The sequence below is a fragment of the Planococcus citri genome, chromosome 4, assembly GCF_950023065.1.
Source record: "Planococcus citri chromosome 4, ihPlaCitr1.1, whole genome shotgun sequence".
In the NCBI taxonomy this organism is placed as follows: domain Eukaryota; kingdom Metazoa; phylum Arthropoda; class Insecta; order Hemiptera; family Pseudococcidae; genus Planococcus; species Planococcus citri.
The window spans coordinates 65,304,488-65,325,487 of NC_088680.1; the positions used below are offsets into that span (position 1 = coordinate 65,304,488).

Below are 21,000 nucleotides of genomic sequence, written 5' to 3' on the forward strand. Positions count from 1 at the left end.
TACCTATATAACAGTTACCGGACGAGTTCTTACTTTTTCGAGTCAATAAAACTTCGAATTTTACGCAAAATCCGCGTAATTTAATCTTAATAGCTGCAGGAACTCGTCTATGATCGCCATTGGTCGATATACCCTTGTCGTACGATCTCTTCGCCTCGCAATGATCAGCTGCGCACCTTCTTCATTAAAATGTTGGTGAAATTCGATAACGATTGCTGAGTTTCCGTGCGCGAAATCTGTAAGATTTTGAAAAATTAGCTCATTTAGCCGTTGGTCGAAGTCGTTGATATGGAGGAATCGTATTATATTCCGCTCATTGGCAGCGACTGTTACTACGATACGCGGGCGTCGTCGTACTGCGTGTCGAGGTCGCTGGAATTGTAAGAAGATCGATCGGAATGGTGGTCGCATTTCTGGCGGTCGAATGGCCGCAAGCGCCGGATCTAATCCGGGGAAAATCGGTTCCTGAGCCATCATACGAACGTAGAAAGATTGCGTAGCAAAACACTCGTAAATTAACCGTACGGTAATATTATAAACGCGATCACTTTACATCAATTTACAGTACTCGATATACGCACGCTGCCTCCCTTATACGCTCGAAATATTATGCTTTGCGAGAACGCACTTAATCGAACTACTGGCACATTGATTGATTTATCAAAATTTTGGTTTGATAATCGTACGAACGCACATTCGAATTTTGCTTAGCAAAATATTCTCCGATCTAGAGTGATGTGATATTTCACGATTGCGATATTCAAGAGAATCAATTTCACTTACCTGTTACAGTAGTTATTCTCTGGCTTTGTACGTGTGTCAATTTGTTCATTTATTGTACTTTAAGTAAAATAAAGAAGTCTATACGTGTGTACATTAATTATTTTATTCGAAACGAAAAAATCGAAAGAAATCAGAAATCAGGTACATCTTGACTTAATACTAAGTGGTACGTACGTATCCTAATTAATCTAAACATCTTATAACTTACATAAATTCCGCCGGGATAAAGCCGAAAGTATCGAGGAAGTCATCGACGACTGCTATGGGTATGCGTACCCGTGCCGTACGGCTTTCTCTGCGAATTAACAATAATCGATCACCATTCGCGAAGTAGAAATTGTGAATCTCCATGATGATCAATTCTATTGGATTATAGTCAAAATCGAACAATAGATCTTGATGGAACAGCTCGCGGATCATGTTTCGTAGATCAACTCGGGAAAATCTTCTTGTGCAAGCTCGTCCTCTAGCTCGTACGTTAACGCTAATCGCATCCGGTATAATATGATCATGGACCATTCCGTTTAGTCGTATCCGAACGGTAACATATCCAAATCGTAGGTTCCATGGTCGACGTCTGTGTAATGCGGGAGCTAGGTATGGGAATGGTCGATTGTTATTCATTGCGATCGTTGGATTTGCCAATAGCACTGTTTTTTTATCACCGTAAGGTACTTGTAGAATTATACGTACGCACTTATCTTACATTAAACTGTATTACCGCACATGTACTGGTTTTTCGCGAACTTATACTTCACCGCATCAGGCGCTAAATAATAAAATAGCCACGTTAGCTCTGGTTACGCACAATTACGTCCTTTCGATACTGATCTACACAACATAATAGCCTTTCAATCGAATGACGCGTGATGTTTCCAAAACTGAACGGCTGATTCTCGCAAAATTTCCTGGAATTTTACGAGATCGGTACGAAGAAAGTAACGAGAGGGTGCGGGTGAATACGAAAGATAGAACGACGAGCGTCGCTGAATTGGCTAATTCTAATCTTTTTTGTTCGAACCCATCAACCAAAGCGCCAATTTTTTAATCTTCGATTTTGCTTTTTTACCTTTCTTATCATTTTTCTCCGTATCAGAGTTGTTTGGCGAATTATTTAATATGAATTCCAGTGAGTTTTCTTCGTCCGAAGACAATTCAGACGAGTCACTTTCGCTTTCGCTAACTGATACCGAACGGTCATCTTCGTATTCAGTTTTTGGATCTGGATCAGTACCGTAATACTTGCCGTAGAATTTTTGTTCATTATCAAGCATTTTAATTTGGTTTACCGTTTTGGCATTCTTTTTCAAAATTAACCGTTGTCCCATTCGAAGGGCGGTAGCTGCGAGACGTTCAGATCTTCGAGTTTTCTTTTCCTTTGGTTCTTCATTCGCAGCATCTTTCTCCTTGTCATCCGTGGTTAGATCTATGACAGGTACTTCGTTCGAAGTATTTTCCTTTTTCTTTTTCTTCTTTTTCTTCTTCTTCTTCACAGGTGTGTCCAATTCTTCGTATATTGGCTCTTCACTACTAGTGCCAGCTTTACTAGCTAGGTACTCCGAACGTTTCTTAGCTCGAGCGGCTTGTCTTTGATCTCGCGCGATTTTTTCTAATTTTGACAAAATTACCTTCGTGGCGTTTTTGGTATTTTCATCATTTTTGTCCGATCTTGGAACCTTGATTTTTTGAATTTTTTCGACCATTTCTAATTCATCCTCCTCCGATGATTCGTCGTTGTTGGTTTCAATTTTATGGTCATTCAAAAAATCAGAAATTTTCTTCTCTAACGTACGTTTATCTAGCCACGAACGTAGGCAGGGATCTTTTTCCATTTCTGAAATTTCAGCCTTTTTTAAAAACAACGTAAGTTGTCTAACGTTCGCAATGCGATTTACATTTGAACCGTCGGTTGGTTCAAGTAGGTACGAGTTGGTACCTGCTCGTTTGAGAATCTTAAATGGACCAATACGCTTTTGGTACAATTTTTTCGCGGTTTGCTTGTCCGAACTAGACAATTTATGGTTTGTGAGCAAAACCATATCTCCTTCCTTAAGCGTGTCTGGATCCTTGTGCTCCTTGTTGAACTTGTACTCCTCTTCGATCTTTTTTAATCGTCTTCTTTCCCGAATGTAAGTTTCAATTATTTGACGGTCAGTCATTTTATCGATTTGGAATTTCGCCAGTTCAATCGTGTAGACAGCTTTTTTGGCCAAGTGATCCGCTATCACATTCGTGTATTCGTATTTACGTGCGTAGACGTGGTGAAATTCAATGAAATCGAACGATTTTTTCAATTCCAAAATTTGCTCAAAAAGCTTCTTGTGGTGGACAGGTTTTTTCCTGGCGTTAAGCCACTTGTTTTTCAACCACACGTTAACCGTATGGTTCAGAGCCTTAATGACGTAATTCGAATCTGAAAAAAGCTTAACTTTTTTCACGTCATTAAATTTTAAAATTTCCAATGCTTGAATAATGGCTGATAATTCAGCAAAATTATTCGACAGTTGGAAATCTTCAGTAGGTGATATCCGATCGGATACATTTCTCAATGAATCTGGTGCAAAGCAGATTCCAATCCCCGCTACCGCGTCCGCGTCTCCATTCTTCGAACACGCGCCGTCGGCGGTTACGCGGGCGTATCCGTCTGGATCTAAAATTAAGTCGACCGTAGGGTCTAATTTCTTCGTAAAGCATTCCGATAAAGGAATTGAAGGAGCTTTAATTTTGCTCAAATTCTCTTTCAATTCGATTAATTTATGGGTAAAATCGAATTTCTTTCGTTTATGAGGCATTTTCGCATTTATAGCATCTACCATGCCCCATGCCTCGTTCGGGGTGAATCCGAATGACGTAGGTGTATTATTTATTTCAATTTGGATTTCTCCAATAAAGCCTTGCCATCCCGTATGGGGTTTATGAGGGTTATGAATTTTATTCAATTTCACCCTCAGCTTATCACCGATTACTCGCATCGTACGTTCGACCGAAGACGATTGCGGGTTGTAGGCATTGGTATGGGCTACCTTGATATCATTATGTTCAAGTAGCTTATACCATGATTCACTAATAAATTGAGTACCGTTGTCGGTAATTACTTTTTTGACGGTTACGTCACGACGTTCGATGTCCGCAAGGACGGTTTGCATTGCGTTGCAGACATCCTTTTGTCGTGTATGACACATTGTTTGGATCCAAGTTTTACCGGTAAAAATGTCTTTTACCACCAGTAAAAATTTAGGATATCCTTCGATTGCAGGAATTGGTCCAAAAATGTCAACTGACAAAACATCGCCTATAGCGTACGCCTCTATTTGTCCGTATTCTAAGACCTTGTGGTTGGTGTAATTTTTATTTACTTTGCACACAATGCACGTATTACATATTTCGCGTATGTAGTGCATAGAGTTGGGATGATAATACAGACGACGAAATATCATTTCCAACTTAGCTGGGCCCAAATGGCCATATGCATAATGCAGGTAGTCTACCGTATCGTAGAATAGGGTGTCTGGTAGGTAGGGTACCAGCGAGCCGTTATCTAGCCTTTTCATTAGCATAGGTTTCTTGATAGGTGTGAGGTCGTTGACCTCCTCATCATCCAAGTCCATTTCTTCCCCTGAATTTTCATATACGAGCGTATCTTTAATCGCGAATTTCTTAGCTTTACGCTTTTTTATTTCAATTTCTTTTTTGTCCGTTTCCGGATAATGCGTAGTTAAAATCTTCATGATTGCTTCACATTTTTCATCTCCGTTTTGGAACTTAGGAATATCGTTCAGACGATTATGAAGTATCGTGATATTTTCTTCAACAAATAACACTTCCAAAGGTGGTATTTCGGTCGAAAAATTCTTTAATTCCAATTCTGGCGCTTTTACATTGTACAAGTGTTTATTGGATTTATCCATAGTCCATTGTAGATCGAAGCAATTGAACCAAGTAATCCAATGAGCAGCTTTACGATGTGTTTGCGCCATCTCTCTATACCTATTAGCGATCGCCAATAAATTTTTCCGAACGTGAATTTTTCATCCAATGACCCACATTTGAACTTTCTTCAAAACTTGCACCAGTGTCATCATTTCACGATCGAACAGCGTGAAATTCTTCTGATGTGTTTCGAAAAGTTTCGATACAAATAAGCAGATATGCTTCTCTTTCGATACCTTATCTATGTAGAATAACACAGCGTTCATTGCATCTTCGGATACGTACGTATCAAGATACAAATCACCATCTTGAGGCGGTGGTTTCAGTTTGAAATCTTTGCAATACTCAGCTTTCAATTGCTCAAAAGCTTTTTCTTGCTCCTTGCCCCATACGACCTTGTCTTCATTACCCTTGGTAAGGTCATAGATAGGTCGCAAAATTTGCATATAATTAGGAATAAAATTCCTATAAAGACCGGTTAGTCCTACCAAAGTGAGAATTTCTTTCACCGTTTTTAGTGCAAATTTCCCTTTCTTCGTGTGTTTTTCGACAAATTCCATAAATTTCTTGATTTTCTCACTCTGTTTGGCAACTTCATCTTTTGAAATAATGAAGCCCAAATGTTCCGCGTATTCGCGGAAAAATTGCGTCTTGTTAGGGTTTAATTTTAAACCATTCTTTCGAATTGCTTCGAATACTTCTTTCAGACGATCTAAAGTCTCTCTAAATGTTGCACCAGACACCTTGACGTCGTCAACAAATTTAGTCACTCCTTTCATGTCAGGAATCACCTGATTTATCATGTGAACGAACTCGCCACTTGATATTTTCAAACCGTACGGTAATCGACAAAACTCATAAACTTGTCCGCATACTTGGAATGCGGTGTATTGACGCGATGCCTCGTCGAGAACCAGCTGCCAGAAACCGGCAGTAAAATCGAGAGTGCAAAATAATTCATCACCTTTGTTTTCAAAGATGATCCATTCAACCGGGTTCGGTTCTGTAAGCACTTGTTGTAGTTTTTTATTGAGTTCGTCGGCATCTAAACATAACCGAATGTCACCGTTCTTTTTTATGACCGGCGCCATCGTATTAATGTATTTTGACCGTGAGGGTCTTATTATACCTTCTCGCAACATTTTTGCGATCGTCTTTCTCAAGGCTTCCATGATCTTCTGCGAAGGACGGAATTTTTCACCTCTCCAAGGACCCAGTTTTGGGTCAATGTCAAATTTGAAGTTGACTCTTTCGCCAACATAGCGACCTGGCGAGTTGCTGAAAATGTCACAGTAGCCTTCAACTTCTTTATAGGCATCGTCTGCCTCTTTCGCGGTAATTTTACCCTTGAGAACGAGGTTGTTTAAGTCATTCTTCATATTCTTTTTATAGAGCTGTTGAGCCTTGAATTGCTCATCGAATAGCTCTTGGTCGAGGTATCCCGATTTTCTGTGTAAGTTGTGCACCATTTCGTGCATGTATTGTGGTTCAACTTCACAATGGTAGACGGACAAGGCGTCCCTATATTCGTCCTCACGTAGGTAAGGTATTTTGAACGGTTGTCCATTTCGTGGTTTACATAAAGCATAATCGTGCCCCTCTTCTAGCTGAGGTAAAATACCTAAGTATCTCATGGCCACACGGCCCATTATGCACGATTTTGCGGGAGTATCCAAGATGTAAAATGGTGAGTAAATCATCTGAGTACCTACTCTCATACAAATTTCCACGATATGAGTCATTGTTTTGACTAATTTATCATCAGCCATTCTTAATAGTACCGGACGGCGTAATTGGATATACTTAATCCATTGAGGGTGTTGTCGAGTAATATACTCGACGACAGGCTTCGAAATTACATTGGGCAGAGCCCCTGAGTCCAATTGCAACGCCATCGGTTTTAATCCAATCATAACCGGGATTACACACGCTGGATCGACCGTTTGGTGATCAATAAATTGATCACGAGTCATAGATTGTATCTCATCTTCGTTCGAAGCAGGGTGTGCATACTCGATTGCATCAATCGCATTGACTTTCAATTTAGGTGTTTTATCCACTTCCGGGTTCTCGTCATCAGAATTGGCATCTTCCATAATCACCTGGTTATCACCTTTGCCAAAAATCTGTTGTGGCGGTTTTGGTGAAAGAATGGTCAATTCTTCAAAGTTCACCGGTTTGGATAAGTGGCCAGCCTTAGCTGGCGGATCATATACAATTTTTGCAAAAATTGCATCGCCGTTTGGCGTTATTTTTCGACGTAAATAAACACCCGTATTTGGACAGCAATCGATTTTCATAGACAACGCTTGGATTAATTTCTTCATCATCGAGTTGTTTATGTAAATTTTCTCGTCCATAGGGTTTTTATTTCGGTCGATATTCGATTCGAATAATGTTTTCAGACGTCCTAATGCAGCTTCCCGCGGCGGGGCCTCTCTATCACGTTTGTAATCAAGTACAGATGTTTCCCATTTATCGAGAGCGTGCACAACCATCTGAAACACGTGCGTGTACATCGACATGTCTGGGTAATATCGATTGTACGCTTTCGAATAAAAGAATTTATTCTGTAATGGTATTACATTATTTCTTTGATCGATCGCAGGTCGATCAAATTCATCGCCATTTTCCGTATGGATCTTTTCTAATTTTAGATATGCGTACGCCATCTGGCGCCAAAATGTGATACGTTTGTCGTCTGTTAGTTTTACTAAAATATTTCTATACGCAATGTACCTACTTAAGCTTACTGGTTTGTCACCTTTTTTACGAGGTTTTACCAGCGGCATCATTAAAAATATATGCTGGACTTTTTTAACGTCCAATAGCAAATTAATGATACTGTTAATTTGCTTTTCTACGACCTCGTAGGGTTTTCTTGAGAAATTCAATTCTCGTTGCCCTAACGATAATACCACCTTGGCAGTAGGTGTGAAAGTCACCTTTTGAAGGCTCGCATAGAGCTCTTCTAGGCCTATTTGATCACGTACGTAATCTGGTAATTTTTCGATTTGGTCGACGTCACCTCGTTTGAGATGATGGACCAAACCATCTCCGATCCACACATACTCGTAAAACATATCATTAGGGATCTCTATGTGGCTAGGCTTATCCCTTTCTTCACCTAGCTCTGTCGGTTTCCCGAAGTCGCCGTAGTGGCTGTTGGTTGAGTCGTCGTAGACGTGGTATTCGTGGTACTCGTTAGAATGCTCGTGGCTGTAGGAGTAGGCGGGACGTGCGGGCTGTTTACGTTTGTGGCCACGTGCGCGGCGGTAGGTGCTGGGTGCATAAGCGTGGCGTATTGAACTTGCATCGAATTGTCAACGGTTTGTTGCTGTTGCGGTAATTCGGTAATTGTCGCTTGGTGCATCTGTTGATTTAAACATGCATCATACCAATCATTGTATTGTTTTTGTATTTCATCATACAATGGTTGGTGTTCATCGCTATAATAAAAATCATCATCGTCATTATATTGGGGTTGAAGGGGTACTTGTGTACCAGTTACCATTCTTGGTATTCCGTTCGGGTCTATCATCATAAACTTAGCTGGCATTATTGGCAATGGAGCATTCTGTGCTGTGGGTGGGGGCATTGGAATTGCTGCATTGGCGTTCGCATTATTATTTTGCGCGGGTGGTGTGTAATACACATTTTGGTTGTGATTTGCATTCCGATTGTTTCCTCGATTAAATATGTGCCTGGGTATCCACCCCTGTGGATTAGCTTGGCCTCTAATTAATGGGGGATACCGGAATGCATTCGGGCGTACCGGCGGTACTGTTGGAGCTGAAAATAGTGGATGTTGCATTAATGGGGGTGGATTGGGTGGGAGCGGTCCCATCGGTCCCATTTGGATCGTTGGGGGTGCGTGGGGGGGCCATACACCACTCATAATCATTTGTTGTTGCAACGTCCATTGGGGGGTTGGTTTGGATTGCACGTTCGGCATAATCCTCACCTTCTTATGTTTCGCAAAATCGATATTGATTTCACTCAACGCACGTAGCTTTTCGATAAATTGCTCTATCGTTTGGCCTTTCTTTTCAACTCGCATCTGGTACGCACCAGGAAGTTTATGCGCGATTGTATCAATTATATACGATGTGCTACGATGATCGGAATGGCTTAGCGCGATTGTAAATCGAATTAATTGTCCAATTACGTCTTGTAGACTGTTAGCACAATCAAAATTATCGCAAGCTCGTTCGAGCATATCTTGGGCACGTTCATTCCAATAGAATCTCAAAAAACTCTCCTTTGTACGTTCGTACGTATCATCTGGCGATAACGTCGTCATCCAGGTCTCACGATCGTTCGTAGCTACCACTGTGGTAAACACATGTGCTTTATGCGCATCAGGAGCATTCGTAGCATTTGTAAAATGCTCAAATTTCTGAATGAAATCATGTGGAAACAAGCGATTTTGTTCCGTAAATACTATGTTGGATGCTTTCAATAACATCACGTCGATCTTATTAGGTTGGCGGTTCCCACCACCTCCTCCTCCGCTCGGAGCATTATTAACACGTTGTTCGAGGGTATTGACCTTTTTGGCAAGGTGTTCGGTAGTAGCATTTGCATCCTGCAATACCTCTGCATGTTCCTCAAGCTTATGATCCAGCTCTTGTATGTCATCAAATAATTGATGCATCTCATCATTTGTATCACTTATAAGTTTATTGGTGGTTTCCTGGAACCTGTCATTTTTCTTGACGTACGCCGCAGATGCTTTGTTGATTTTATCAACCTCTTTCTGGTTCGCTTTGGCTATATCATTAGCCTTTCCAGCCATTGATAATGCACGATTTGCCGCATTGCTCGCCTGTTGTGACGAAACGTCAATCTCATTGATCCTGTTTTGCATATCTTTTTGCTTCTTGAATACCTTTTTAAAACGACCATCGACATAGTTCCAGGTATACGTAAGTCTTTCAGCCACCACATCGAACGATAGATCGCCGGGCGGCATTGTGGGAGGGTTAACTACCTCACCGTCACTCGCGGTAAGGTCATGACTTTCGTCGCCAAAATCGTTCATCTCATGTATAGGACCTAAGTTGTTTAATGAGGGATTTCGCGACGATTTTTTACTACCTGCGTTGCTTGGTTTGCGACCTTGCAAATCTCTCTCGTTTAGGCTTCGTCTGTTAGGCCTATTTCTTAGTCTGTCTTTAAGTTCCGACATACGAGCGATATATTGGAACGAGTATTAAACAAATAAAATTACTAGCTCGTAAAACTAGAGGCGTTGACAGACAGCAGAAATGCGTGAATGAGTCACACATGCACCGCAGATATAGTTGTTCTGTCTGGGACAGGTTTCGCACCTCGGACGTTGTACAGAGGTTCCCCTCTGAAATCAAGCGTGACGAGGTCAACTAAGTATGTAGACGCGTTCGCGCCTTTTTTCACACCTAATTGCACACGTTTACAAATATATAAATACCTACACAGGTATTTGTTATCCGAAAGCGGAAGCGAAGCACAAATTAATTAACTTTAAACAGATTACAGAAGCTAACTGTATATTAGGCGCGTTTTTCCGTAAGGAAAATCAAGCTCACTTTGCATGCAATAAAGATTTGCGTTGAGGCGCCAATGATAAAATAATATTGTGTCGTAGGTAATGGGTTGAATATACGTACGTATATTCAATACCTACTCAGGTTACCTACTCAAATAAGTAGGTAATACTTGACGGAAAATGCACTGGTGTAATCGTAATAAAGCTAATTACTTACCTCGGCTAGGGCTTTTAGTACACTACCGAACACAATACAATATCATACGCAAAGTTCGTGTAAACGAATGTATTTGTCAATAAAGACAACTTATAACCGACTCGGAGCACTTCAAAGGGTTCAACACAACGATTATTCGGGGGGAATTACAATTACGTTAACACTACTAAATTATTACTAAATTATAAAATATACAAGAACACTTTAAACCTAGGGCCGGAGCTCTAAAGAATTAAGGACATATTATCTTGGCAACTCGCTTGCTTCACGAAAACGAACTACGAGTTGGTCCAGTTGCCAAGGAAGCTGGAAGGCTCATTTGACACCTTGACCACTCATTGTTACCAACCACATCACCGAACGGTGCTGGAAGGGTTAAATTACCTGTTTATACACATACGTGTTACCATTAAGGCATATCCGTCTAACAACGTTGTTTTCAAAAAAACTAGCCCAAATAAAATTTATATTCCGAAAACTATGTTGAAAATATTGATTTTACTACATTTAATTGACGTTGCTTTCCAAAAATGTACATACCTCAAATGAAATGTACCCAAGTTTTAATAACCACCTCAGAAGCAACGGTTTTTTATCTAGCTAACGTTGTTTTTCATTGGCAACGAGACAATTTTTTTGGAACTTGAATTACTCATATTTTAAAGCTTTGCCCTTGCTTCGATCAGGTCTAAAAAGTTGTCCAATTCTGAATTTTTCACATCAAGAACATATTATCTGCTGTTTCAACTTCTGAAAAAGTTAAAGGCAGAAAAATTGACCTATTCTTATGAAAAAAAGTAATAGGTAATTCATTTCTTGATGAATGAAATGTTCGTAAACTTTCCAGCCCTCGATTTGTTTGGATCTTTTTGTTTTTGTTTTTCAAAATTGAACTTTCTAAATATCCATTAAAAAAATATTTAAACCAATAAACTCCTCTTGTAAAAAAAACATTGTTTTTTTCTAAACACAAATTTTTGGAATCTTTTGCCCCAGAAATTTCTGGGAAAAACTTATTCAAATCCTATAAAATTTCAGAGCCCTTTCAAAAAAACTTCTTGGATAAAAAACATTGCTTCAAACATTGTTTTTTCACTCATCAAAATTCATACCATCATTTCAAGCTTCCAAAAACTTGAAAAGGAAAAATGAGAATTTTCGAAGTGAGAAAAGTGAGAATTTTTAAACCTAAAAAATGACATTTTTAATCGCTTATTTCACTTTAAAAATTCACTGTTTTATTCCACAAAATCGGTAATTCCCCCCTCCTCTCCCTCCCTCACCAAAAATCAATCTCAGAACTTTTTTTAGTCAGGGCCCCGTCAGTTGGAAAGTTCGTGATACTTATGTTGGGAATTTCTGGTCCTCTGCCCCCTCCTCTTCCAATAAAATCCCAAATCCGTTCCCAGAATCTGCTGAATTTTAAATAAACCAGGTTTAATGTGCTCATTATTTCTCTTGTACACATTTTTGTAAAATTCAACTTGTGCTAATAAGTAATCATTTTTGAAAAAACGCTATTAAAAGGGCCATTAAATCGTTAAGGGGGAGAGTGTTTGGTTTTCAAGAGAGAGAGCTAAAATCGTCAAGAGAGTTTATTTTATTCAAAAGGGACTTTTTATGGATAATAGAAGTTAAGATATTGAAATTCACAGTGAATTTGTATTTTTTCAATTTTTGAAAATTGAGGGGCTCAGTTTTTCAAAACGGGAAAAAAATGAAAAATAGGGAATTATTTTCTCACCAGAGGTCACCACTTTAGGTGTTGAGAGGGTGGTAAGTCCCAACTTCGAAAACAAGGGCCACCCTAAAATATACGTAAGATTTACACAATTTACGCCAGTAACACCTACGTATTCAAAGTATTTCATTTTACGTAAAAAATATTCCTTCATTTCGCGTAAAGAAAGAAAGAAAGAAAAAAAAACCAAAAAGGGCACTAAGAATCCGCGAAGACGACGATCGTGTCAACGAACAACGCCGCCGTCGCATCGAACAGAAAAACCCACGTGCAACGAAACTTTCGGCTTAGTGGTCCGTCGTACCTCACCCTAACTTTGGCCATAAGCGGCAAACTTTGGTGAGGTTCGCGTTGCCTTAGTTACTCTCGGCAGCGTGCAATTTTCAAACAAACGCGTCGGAAAACACACTATTTCGGACGCGAATAACGATGGCGCTGGCGATAATGCTGGCTTCGGAGTCGTCGTCGGGGGCTCGTGAAAAAACCTAATTACACATTCGAAGGATTAAACGCGTAAATGAAACTATACTCGTGAGTTATATTATGCCATGTCGGTCGACGTGACGCGACGTTAACGGTACACGCGAGCCGAAAAGAAATCCCAGTTAACGAATCGAGAGCTCTGTAACTATAACCTCAAGTTTCACCATCACCATAACATCGTACAAATGAAATTATTGCAAGTTACGACGACGACGATATCGAGTCGAGTCACGCGACATGCGACGTGGTATCGTGACTGGTAACATGGTTTTCAACACAATCACATTCACAATACTTATAAGCCAAACTATGCGAAAGTTTTTGTTAGCTCGAGTTTTACATAAATCAGAGGTAGATTTTCACTAATTAATCGGAGGATTATTATTATTTCACTGATGAAAGGGGCAAAATCGAGACGATGGAAAATCAGGGAAACTATGATTCAATCAATAATCAATCATGATTACGAACTTGATAAATGAAAACGATTGATTGAATTCAACAATTGTTTGAAGACTTACCGATTTGTCAGCGATTCAATTTTATCGAATTCTTAGAAAAATACCCAATGAAAATCGTAATCGACTCGAAGGGCCGTTTTAACCCCAAGAACTCACAAACAGAATCCAAAAACTAAATCAGGAACCAAACAAAATTGAGAGCCATATTCCCAAAACCGAATCAAAAAACCTTGAAAATAGAGAACTGATTTCCAGATCAGAACCAAAAACCTCAAAATTTGAGAAACGTTTTCAAAAATTAAATAAATCATAAACCTGAAAAATTAGTGAAACCCATTCAAGAACAAAATTTAAAACTCCAAAAAAATTGAAATCAACCTGAAAGTAAAATCAGCAATCAAAAAATTTTTGAAACAAACCCAAGAACAAAATCAAATTACATGAAAAAAATTTAGAAACGAAAACTCTGACTACTGAATCAGAAAAAAAGAACGGTTCTTTATCTTTTTTTCAGATCTATTCCGATCTTTATTATTTTCTTCTTTTTTTTTATCAGGGCACGAAGTGCTTCCAAAAAAGATTTAAAAGTCATCAAAAAATCACCATAAGAACTGAAAAAAAAATTGAGGGTAAAACATGAAATTGGACAATAAAGAAGCTTATACATAAGCAATTTAGTGAAAAAAAAACAGGACTTATGTTCGACAAATTTTGAAACAAAAAGAAGACTTTTTAGTCAGCCAAGGCAGAAATCAATGCGTCTTGGACATTTCGTCAAAAAAAGCACAAATTTCTTGGCAATGTTGATGTTGGCAAAAATTACGACTATTTGACTATCTTATCAAAAAATACCTTTCCTGAGAATTTTGACGAAAGAACATTGTAACTTTTGGTCAACTCGCCCAAAAATTGACATCCTCTGACAAGTTTGACAAAAAACGGAAATTTTTTCACAATTTAGCCAAAAACGGGAATTTTTTGAACGATTTTGACAAGAACAGGGCTGTTTGACAAAAATTTACCTTTTTTGATGATTCCACCAAAAATGAGCAATTTTTGACAATTATTGTGCCTAAAATGGAAACTTTACCACTTTTCCAAAAATTCACACTTTTTGACAAACCCCCTTCCCCCCACTGACACTTTTTGACCACTTTTTTCACATACAAATAATTGACACTTTTTGATTTGAGCAAATTTGGCCAAAAAAAACAGAACTTTTGTTTGGCAATTTTGGAACAAAAAGAGACCTTTTTCAACAAATAAGGCAAAAATAAATTATTTTTGGATGTTAGGGGTGGAAAAGGGGTACAAAAAATTATGGACTCGCAACTTTTGAGAATTATTGTGTCCCCAAAAAAGATGAATAAGTGACAAAAAAGACCTGGTAATTTTAACAAACAAGAAGTAGACTTTTAGACAAATTATGACAAGAAAAAACAGATCTTTTTGGGATTTTTTGAAAAAAAAACTTAGTAGCAAATTGGAAAATACCGGTTTTTTTTTGGCAATTTTGGCAAAATAGGGTCTTTTTTACAATTTTACAAAAATAAAGTAGTAAGGTTTTTTGAAAATTTGAGCAAAAAAGAATAGGATTTATTTTTACTTATTTTAATAGGTACTTGATTATTTTGCGACTTCGACAAATAAAAATATTCATGTTGCAAAAAAGCAAGATTTTGAAGAAATGTTGACCTATTTTTGTTTTTTCTTATTCGCAATTTTGGCAAAAAAGTAAGATTTTCTGGTAATTTTCATTAAAAAAAAAACGTTTTTTTGGACAAAAATACAAGATTTTCTGGAGAAACTTTAATTAGGTACTCATAAAGTGTTTTTCTGCTATTTTGACAAAAATATGACTTTCTATAGCAATTTAGATGAAAAACAAACTTTTTTCGACTATTTTGAAAAAAAGTGTGCTCTTCATTTTTTACATCATTTACAAAAAAAGTGGAATTTGTCACATTTTGGTGAAAAAGATGATATTTTTCGGCAAAATATGCAGATTTTTCGCAACAAAACTGAAAAACATCGTAGAAATTTTCAAATTTGAGCCAATTATGGCAAAAAAATATGACTTTTTGAGAATTTATGAAAAATGGGTCCATAATTTTTAGGTATAAAATGTTTTTGAAATTTTGGCAGAAATTTGGCAACGTAAGTTTTTTCTTCTTTTTGCAATTTGGATGGGAGTTTCTTACTAAATAGCAAAGTTGCCAGAAAATTTGGACCAAAAAAAATTTTTGAGCAATTCTGCCAAAAAACAAAATTTGTGGGAGATTCTAGATTGTTCAAAAAACAATAAGTACATTTTTCGCAATTTTGAAAAAAATACAAATTTTTGGCTATTTTGAAAAAAAAAACGTTTTGACAATTTAAAAAAACAGTGTGTTTGTATATTTGACCAAAAAAAATTATTCTCACCCCAAAGTACAAAGGTGGTTCAGAAAGTAAGTTTCCCATGCTCGTAAAACATACAATATGTCATCAAAATGAAAAAGTAAATACATCATTGGAAAGAGGAGGTCTTAATGCAACTTTCAGTGTATTCACCTAACGGATTGATGCATTTGTTCTGTCGTGGCACAAGATTGTAAATTGCGCGTTCCAAAATGTCCCGTCCAACTTGCACTATTTACTCATTCACAACAAGTTAGATTTCTTCGTTTTTTCCATTCAAAGTCAATTTTGAGTGACGAAAAATTGAAAAATCACACAATGAAACAGAGGGGCTGTTGGCAGGGTGGTTAATCGTTTACCAAATTCCCATTTAAAAATTTTGATCATGCCCTGCATTTTGTTAGTGAAATAAGGCTTAACGTTGTCCAAAAGGAGCACTAATTTTTAGGCTATGGTATTTGTTTCGAATTGCTTTTTGGAGTTTCATCAAATTGTCCAGGCATCAAACTTCATTTATGGTGTTCCCTTTTGGAAAAATTCGATCGGAGATTTGCTCAAAGGGTAAAAAAACTCCATCACACCCCTCAGTTTCATCTTGGACGGAGGTTCGTGTGTCGTCGTAATGGTTATGCACCTATAAAACACGCAAAATGCAACCGATTCCAACGAAACTTTCACTAAATACTAACCACAGTATCACTGATCCGTGGTAGAAATTTCAGCGCGATCAGTGCAAACCAACCCCGAAAAACGAGAATGGGAAACTTACTTTTTGAACCACCTTCTTTGTATGACTATTTACCTACAATTTTTGCAAAAAAGTCAGATTCTTTAGTAATTTTGAAATTAAACAATATTTTATTTTGCAATTTTGACAAAAATAAAACCAGATTTCATTTGCACCAAAAAATGCAACATTTTCCGGAAATTTTACCAAAAAGGTTTTTTCAGCAGTTTTTGACAAAATATTACACCTGTTGGCAATTTTAGGTAAGATCTGAACCAATAATTTCGATAATTCATGCTACAAACACATTGTTCTTGGCAACATATTATTTATCACTTTTTGATAATTTTCAGTAATTTTCATTTTTTTTTTTTTTTTTTTTTTTTTAGTGTTTTCACAACATTCTAATCTGTTTTTAGTGATGTTAAAATGCGCGCATATTCATTTGCCTGCGCGCATTTGCGCGCAAATTCCACAAATGGACGTTATTTGCTTCTATTTGTGATTTTCAACAAGAAAAGTTGCCCAAAAAACGGAAAAGCATGAAAAAATAGGGCAAAAGCAGGACAATTTCTCATATTTTATTTTAAAAGGAAGGAAGAGGAGTTCAATAATATTGCAATCGATTTTTTTCACTGCTTCAGAAAATATTTTGATTTCTTTTTGAATTCGAAATTTTCAAATGTTTGGACCTTTTCTTCCGAATTTATCATCATTTGAGTGAAAATTTTTAGAAATTAAAATATCGAAAATAAGGGAAGAATAAAATGGAAATTGAAAAATTTTTGGTTCAAAATATGAAAAAACAAGCAATTTTTCCAAAAATACTCGTACCTGCTTCAATATTTTCAGAAAGGGGAGCCCTCAAATTTTTGTTCCATAGTTAAGAAATGGTAAAAAAGACAATATAGCAAGACAATTTCTCAAATTTTATATTTTGAATGAAAGGGGGAGAGGAGGGGTTCGATATTATTTTTTCACTACTTCAGAAAGCATTTTGATTTTTTTTCAATTCAAAGTTTACAGATGTTTAGATGTTCTCCTCCTTCCCTCAAATTTATCATCACTTGGCAGAAAATTTTTAGAAATTCATATTTTCAAAAAAAAAACAATAATAAAATAAGAAAGAATAAAATATGGGAAGTACAAAAATTTGTAGGGTTTCTCCACTAATAGGGGAACCCTATTAAAATCACCTGGAATCCTCATTTGAAGTTTACCATTTTCTTCTAAAAATACTTGAATATTTTTCAGAAGGGGGAGTCTCAAATTTTGTTTCATGATTCAAAAATAGAAGAAGTGAAAGTGATCTAGTAGGCTACAAAAGTCAAACAAGCAGGACATCATGAAAAAAAGGGGAAAACAGCAGAACTTTCTGAAGGACAACTTTTTCAAATATTTTAAAAGTTGGGAATCAAATAAAACCAAAATTCATCACTCTTTACCGAGAAATTGTTATGAAATACAGAAAAAATGGCTCAAATAATTTCATTTTCTGACTTTGGGGGAGGTGAGTTGAGTTTATACCGTTTTTATTAGTTTATTCATCAATAGCGACCTCTGGCCTGTATTTTGATATGTCGCATGATTTTTTCATCGCGCATACTTCGCGCATTTGCTCAAAATTTTTGGGCGCAAATGCGCGCATATGCTCAGTGAGCATATGCTCATAACATCACTATCTGTTTTTAAGATTTTTTCACAAATACCTTTTGGATATGGACACGTTTTTTAAAAATTCCAACTGTTTTTGGTAATTATTATTTTTCAGTGGTTGTTTTTTGAAGTTCTTTTAAATCATTTTAGCGCAATTTCCAAAAATTTCACCAAATATTTTTTGGGTAATTGAAGACGTCATAGCAAAAAGGACATATGTGAAAAAGTTGTACTTTGAGAAGGAGCTGTTTGAAAGTTTGTGTGCTTGTGAAGAGTGTACCACATTCAGTAAAATTATAGTACAGGGATTGTACTATAATTTTACTGAATGCAGTACACTCTTCACAAGCACACAAACTTTCAAACAGCTCCTTCTCAAAGTACAACTTTTTCACATATGTCCTTTTTGTTATGACGTCTTCAATTTTTAGTGATTGGGGGGGGGGGGGGCTTAGCTCTTTTTACAGCATTTTGGAGAGTTTTTCACAGTGTTGTGTGTTTTTTAGGGATATGCGATTTCATAGTTTTTGTGATAGCCCCTTCGAAGGAAGTTATCAAAAAAGCCCTTGAAAAAACGAAAAATGTTCATGAATAACCCTCAGCACGGTCTAGCATCCCTGAAAATTTGAAAAAAATCTGTTGATAACTGCCTAAGCTGAAAATTGTCAACAGAAAAACTAATTTCACCTGTTTTAAAGCGGTAAGAGGTGAACTAGCAGTCTGAAAATTTTTCCTTGCAGGTTTTGATCCCTAATGTAAGACGCGTCTTTCACAGGTCAGTTTCAAGAACCGATTCACCCTCTAAACTCTACAATGTTCTTCGACTATCAAATCAGTGAAAAATTACCACTAGGTATTTCATAATTTACCTGTCTGACAATTAGGACCACTTTTCCCCAGCACACACTGGCAACGTTGATTCGACTCATCATCAGCATCCGCATCAGAATCCGTATCTGCATCGGATACTTGAACAATGCAAGTACCAGCACCGCAATTTTTAAGGCACGTTGTGGAGTCACTATTTCGTACTAAGTTTTGATTGCTCGACGATCTTGCAAACGTACTGGTATTACTCGTATTAGCAGTGGAAGATTCAGTGATGGTTGATATAACAGACGAATTGGTGGTACTGGTAGCAGCAGCAGCTGAAGGAGAAGAAATGGAGATACTGCTGGTAGATGCTGTCGATGTGATGAAATGAACTGCATCTTCGATGGCGTTACTATCTACGGGGGCAGCTTCTTTACGAGTGTCTAAGACGGCCGAGAATGAGGTATCTTTTTGATATATTATATCGGCTCGGTCGTCTACTTCTGATATGTTATTCTTTATGATTGGTTCGCTGGTGCCATTTATCACTGCAATGAAACAAAATAATACATTTATAATTAGCACTAGCATACTAATCAGTGGTCAATTGCTCGGAGTGTATCTAACTTAGGTTGAAGACAATGAAGGAAGACATTTTGTTATTAGAAGGTATATAGATAAGCATCTTATTATTTTACACGTTAGACGATACAGACGATGATTATCATAGCTAGGTCTGCTCTACCTATATAACGTCGGCGCGGCGCCATCCACCATTCTTTTCAACAAATCTGAAGCACGAACACGACGCAGCGCGGCGTACTATCGATTTTATTTCCTCGAAAACGTTACACCTGATACATGATACCTACACATACACTTACGTAAAATTTACTTCTCGTACATCTACACCTTGTATCGTGTATACTATACAGTATGGTGCACAGTGGCGGTGTATCTCAACTATAATAGTAGGCAAATACCAACTACAATGATACGTTCAATGTAATACCTATACATAGGTAGGTACGAAATAGACTAGTGTTCGAATTACCAACGTTACGTTACAAAATTATAATAAAATCTGACAATTTAACGAATATACTGCTGAGAGAAACGATCTACTTTTTAGAAAATATCGTCATAATACTACAGTAGAAGGATTTTTCAATTTTTTTTACCATTTTTTGCCGAGCAACGTTTCCAATTCCAAATACCTACACATCTAGAGTGGGTAATAATGTCATAAAATCATGACTCAAAAAACCGATTTTTCAAATTTGAAGTAGCTTAAGGAAGGAAGGGTGGGAGGGAGGAAGCACTAAGAAGTTTAATCGCATCAAAAAAATGGTACACGTAGATTTTCAAACTCAATAATCAGTGCCTTGAAAAATCCCACGAGCAACAATTTATTTTGGTCACGTTTAGAATCTACTGTAAAAGAGCAGAGGAGGACGGTGAAGGCAAATGTGGTCGTGTCGAAAAAATAAACCAATATTTGAACAAGGCATCCATTCGATGCTACCTCACTTCTACAGTTTTGAATTTTTTCCTTAATTTGATCAAAACTGGGAGTTTTTATGCCCAAAAAGTATTTACATAAGATCACGCTTTGATAATTTTGTTGGAAAGATGGTGAAAAAATGGTTTCGGTAACATTTTAAAATTGTATTTATGTTAATTTTTGGGCCTGCAGATGTCGCCAAAAGTTCGAGAATAATCCGTCAATGGGTGAAAATTAAACCCATTTTTTTCGACTGACTGGAAGGTATAAAAACAGGAATAACGTAGTAATTTCACTGGGTAATCAAAAAGGAATCTTTTAACAAATAAATTGTGTGATATAATCCAATTCCATGTTTTCGAAATCGCTTGTGACAAAAATAACCTGATTTTTTTCATCTGATCCCAATCTAGTCCCCTCTCCTCCTCACTAGTACCTCAGTCAAAGTTTCTAACTTATAGTGAGAACACGAATTTATTTTGAAGCTTTTCGTTATAATCAGGATGAAATTTTCGATGTATCACGTCAACTCTGCCCGTAGTCTCTCCCCTCACCCCCCCCTCCAGCCTGCAATAACATTTTTGAACGGATAAAGGGGAATCGACACAGAGCACCTCAAAATACACCGCCGACGAAAATCTCTGTTGCCAAAATAAATCAATTTTTAACGTTTTTCGTACACGAGTTTGCGAATGGTTAATTTTTCATTCTTCAAAGAAATTATGAATTTGAACTGGCACAAAGGTTTTTTGAAA

General features: G+C 37.3%; 1 protein-coding gene across 1 annotated transcript in view; it reads right to left on the reverse strand.

Moving 5' to 3' along the window:
• The window catches only part of LOC135845869 (pikachurin-like), a 71,797-nt gene that overhangs the window by 31,149 nt on the left and 19,648 nt on the right, over positions 1 to 21,000 (reverse strand). The window contains exon 3 of the mRNA XM_065364719.1: positions 18,798 to 19,289. Coding sequence (XP_065220791.1) covers positions 18,798 to 19,289 — 492 coding nt within the window. The remainder of the gene's footprint in view (positions 1 to 18,797; positions 19,290 to 21,000) is intronic.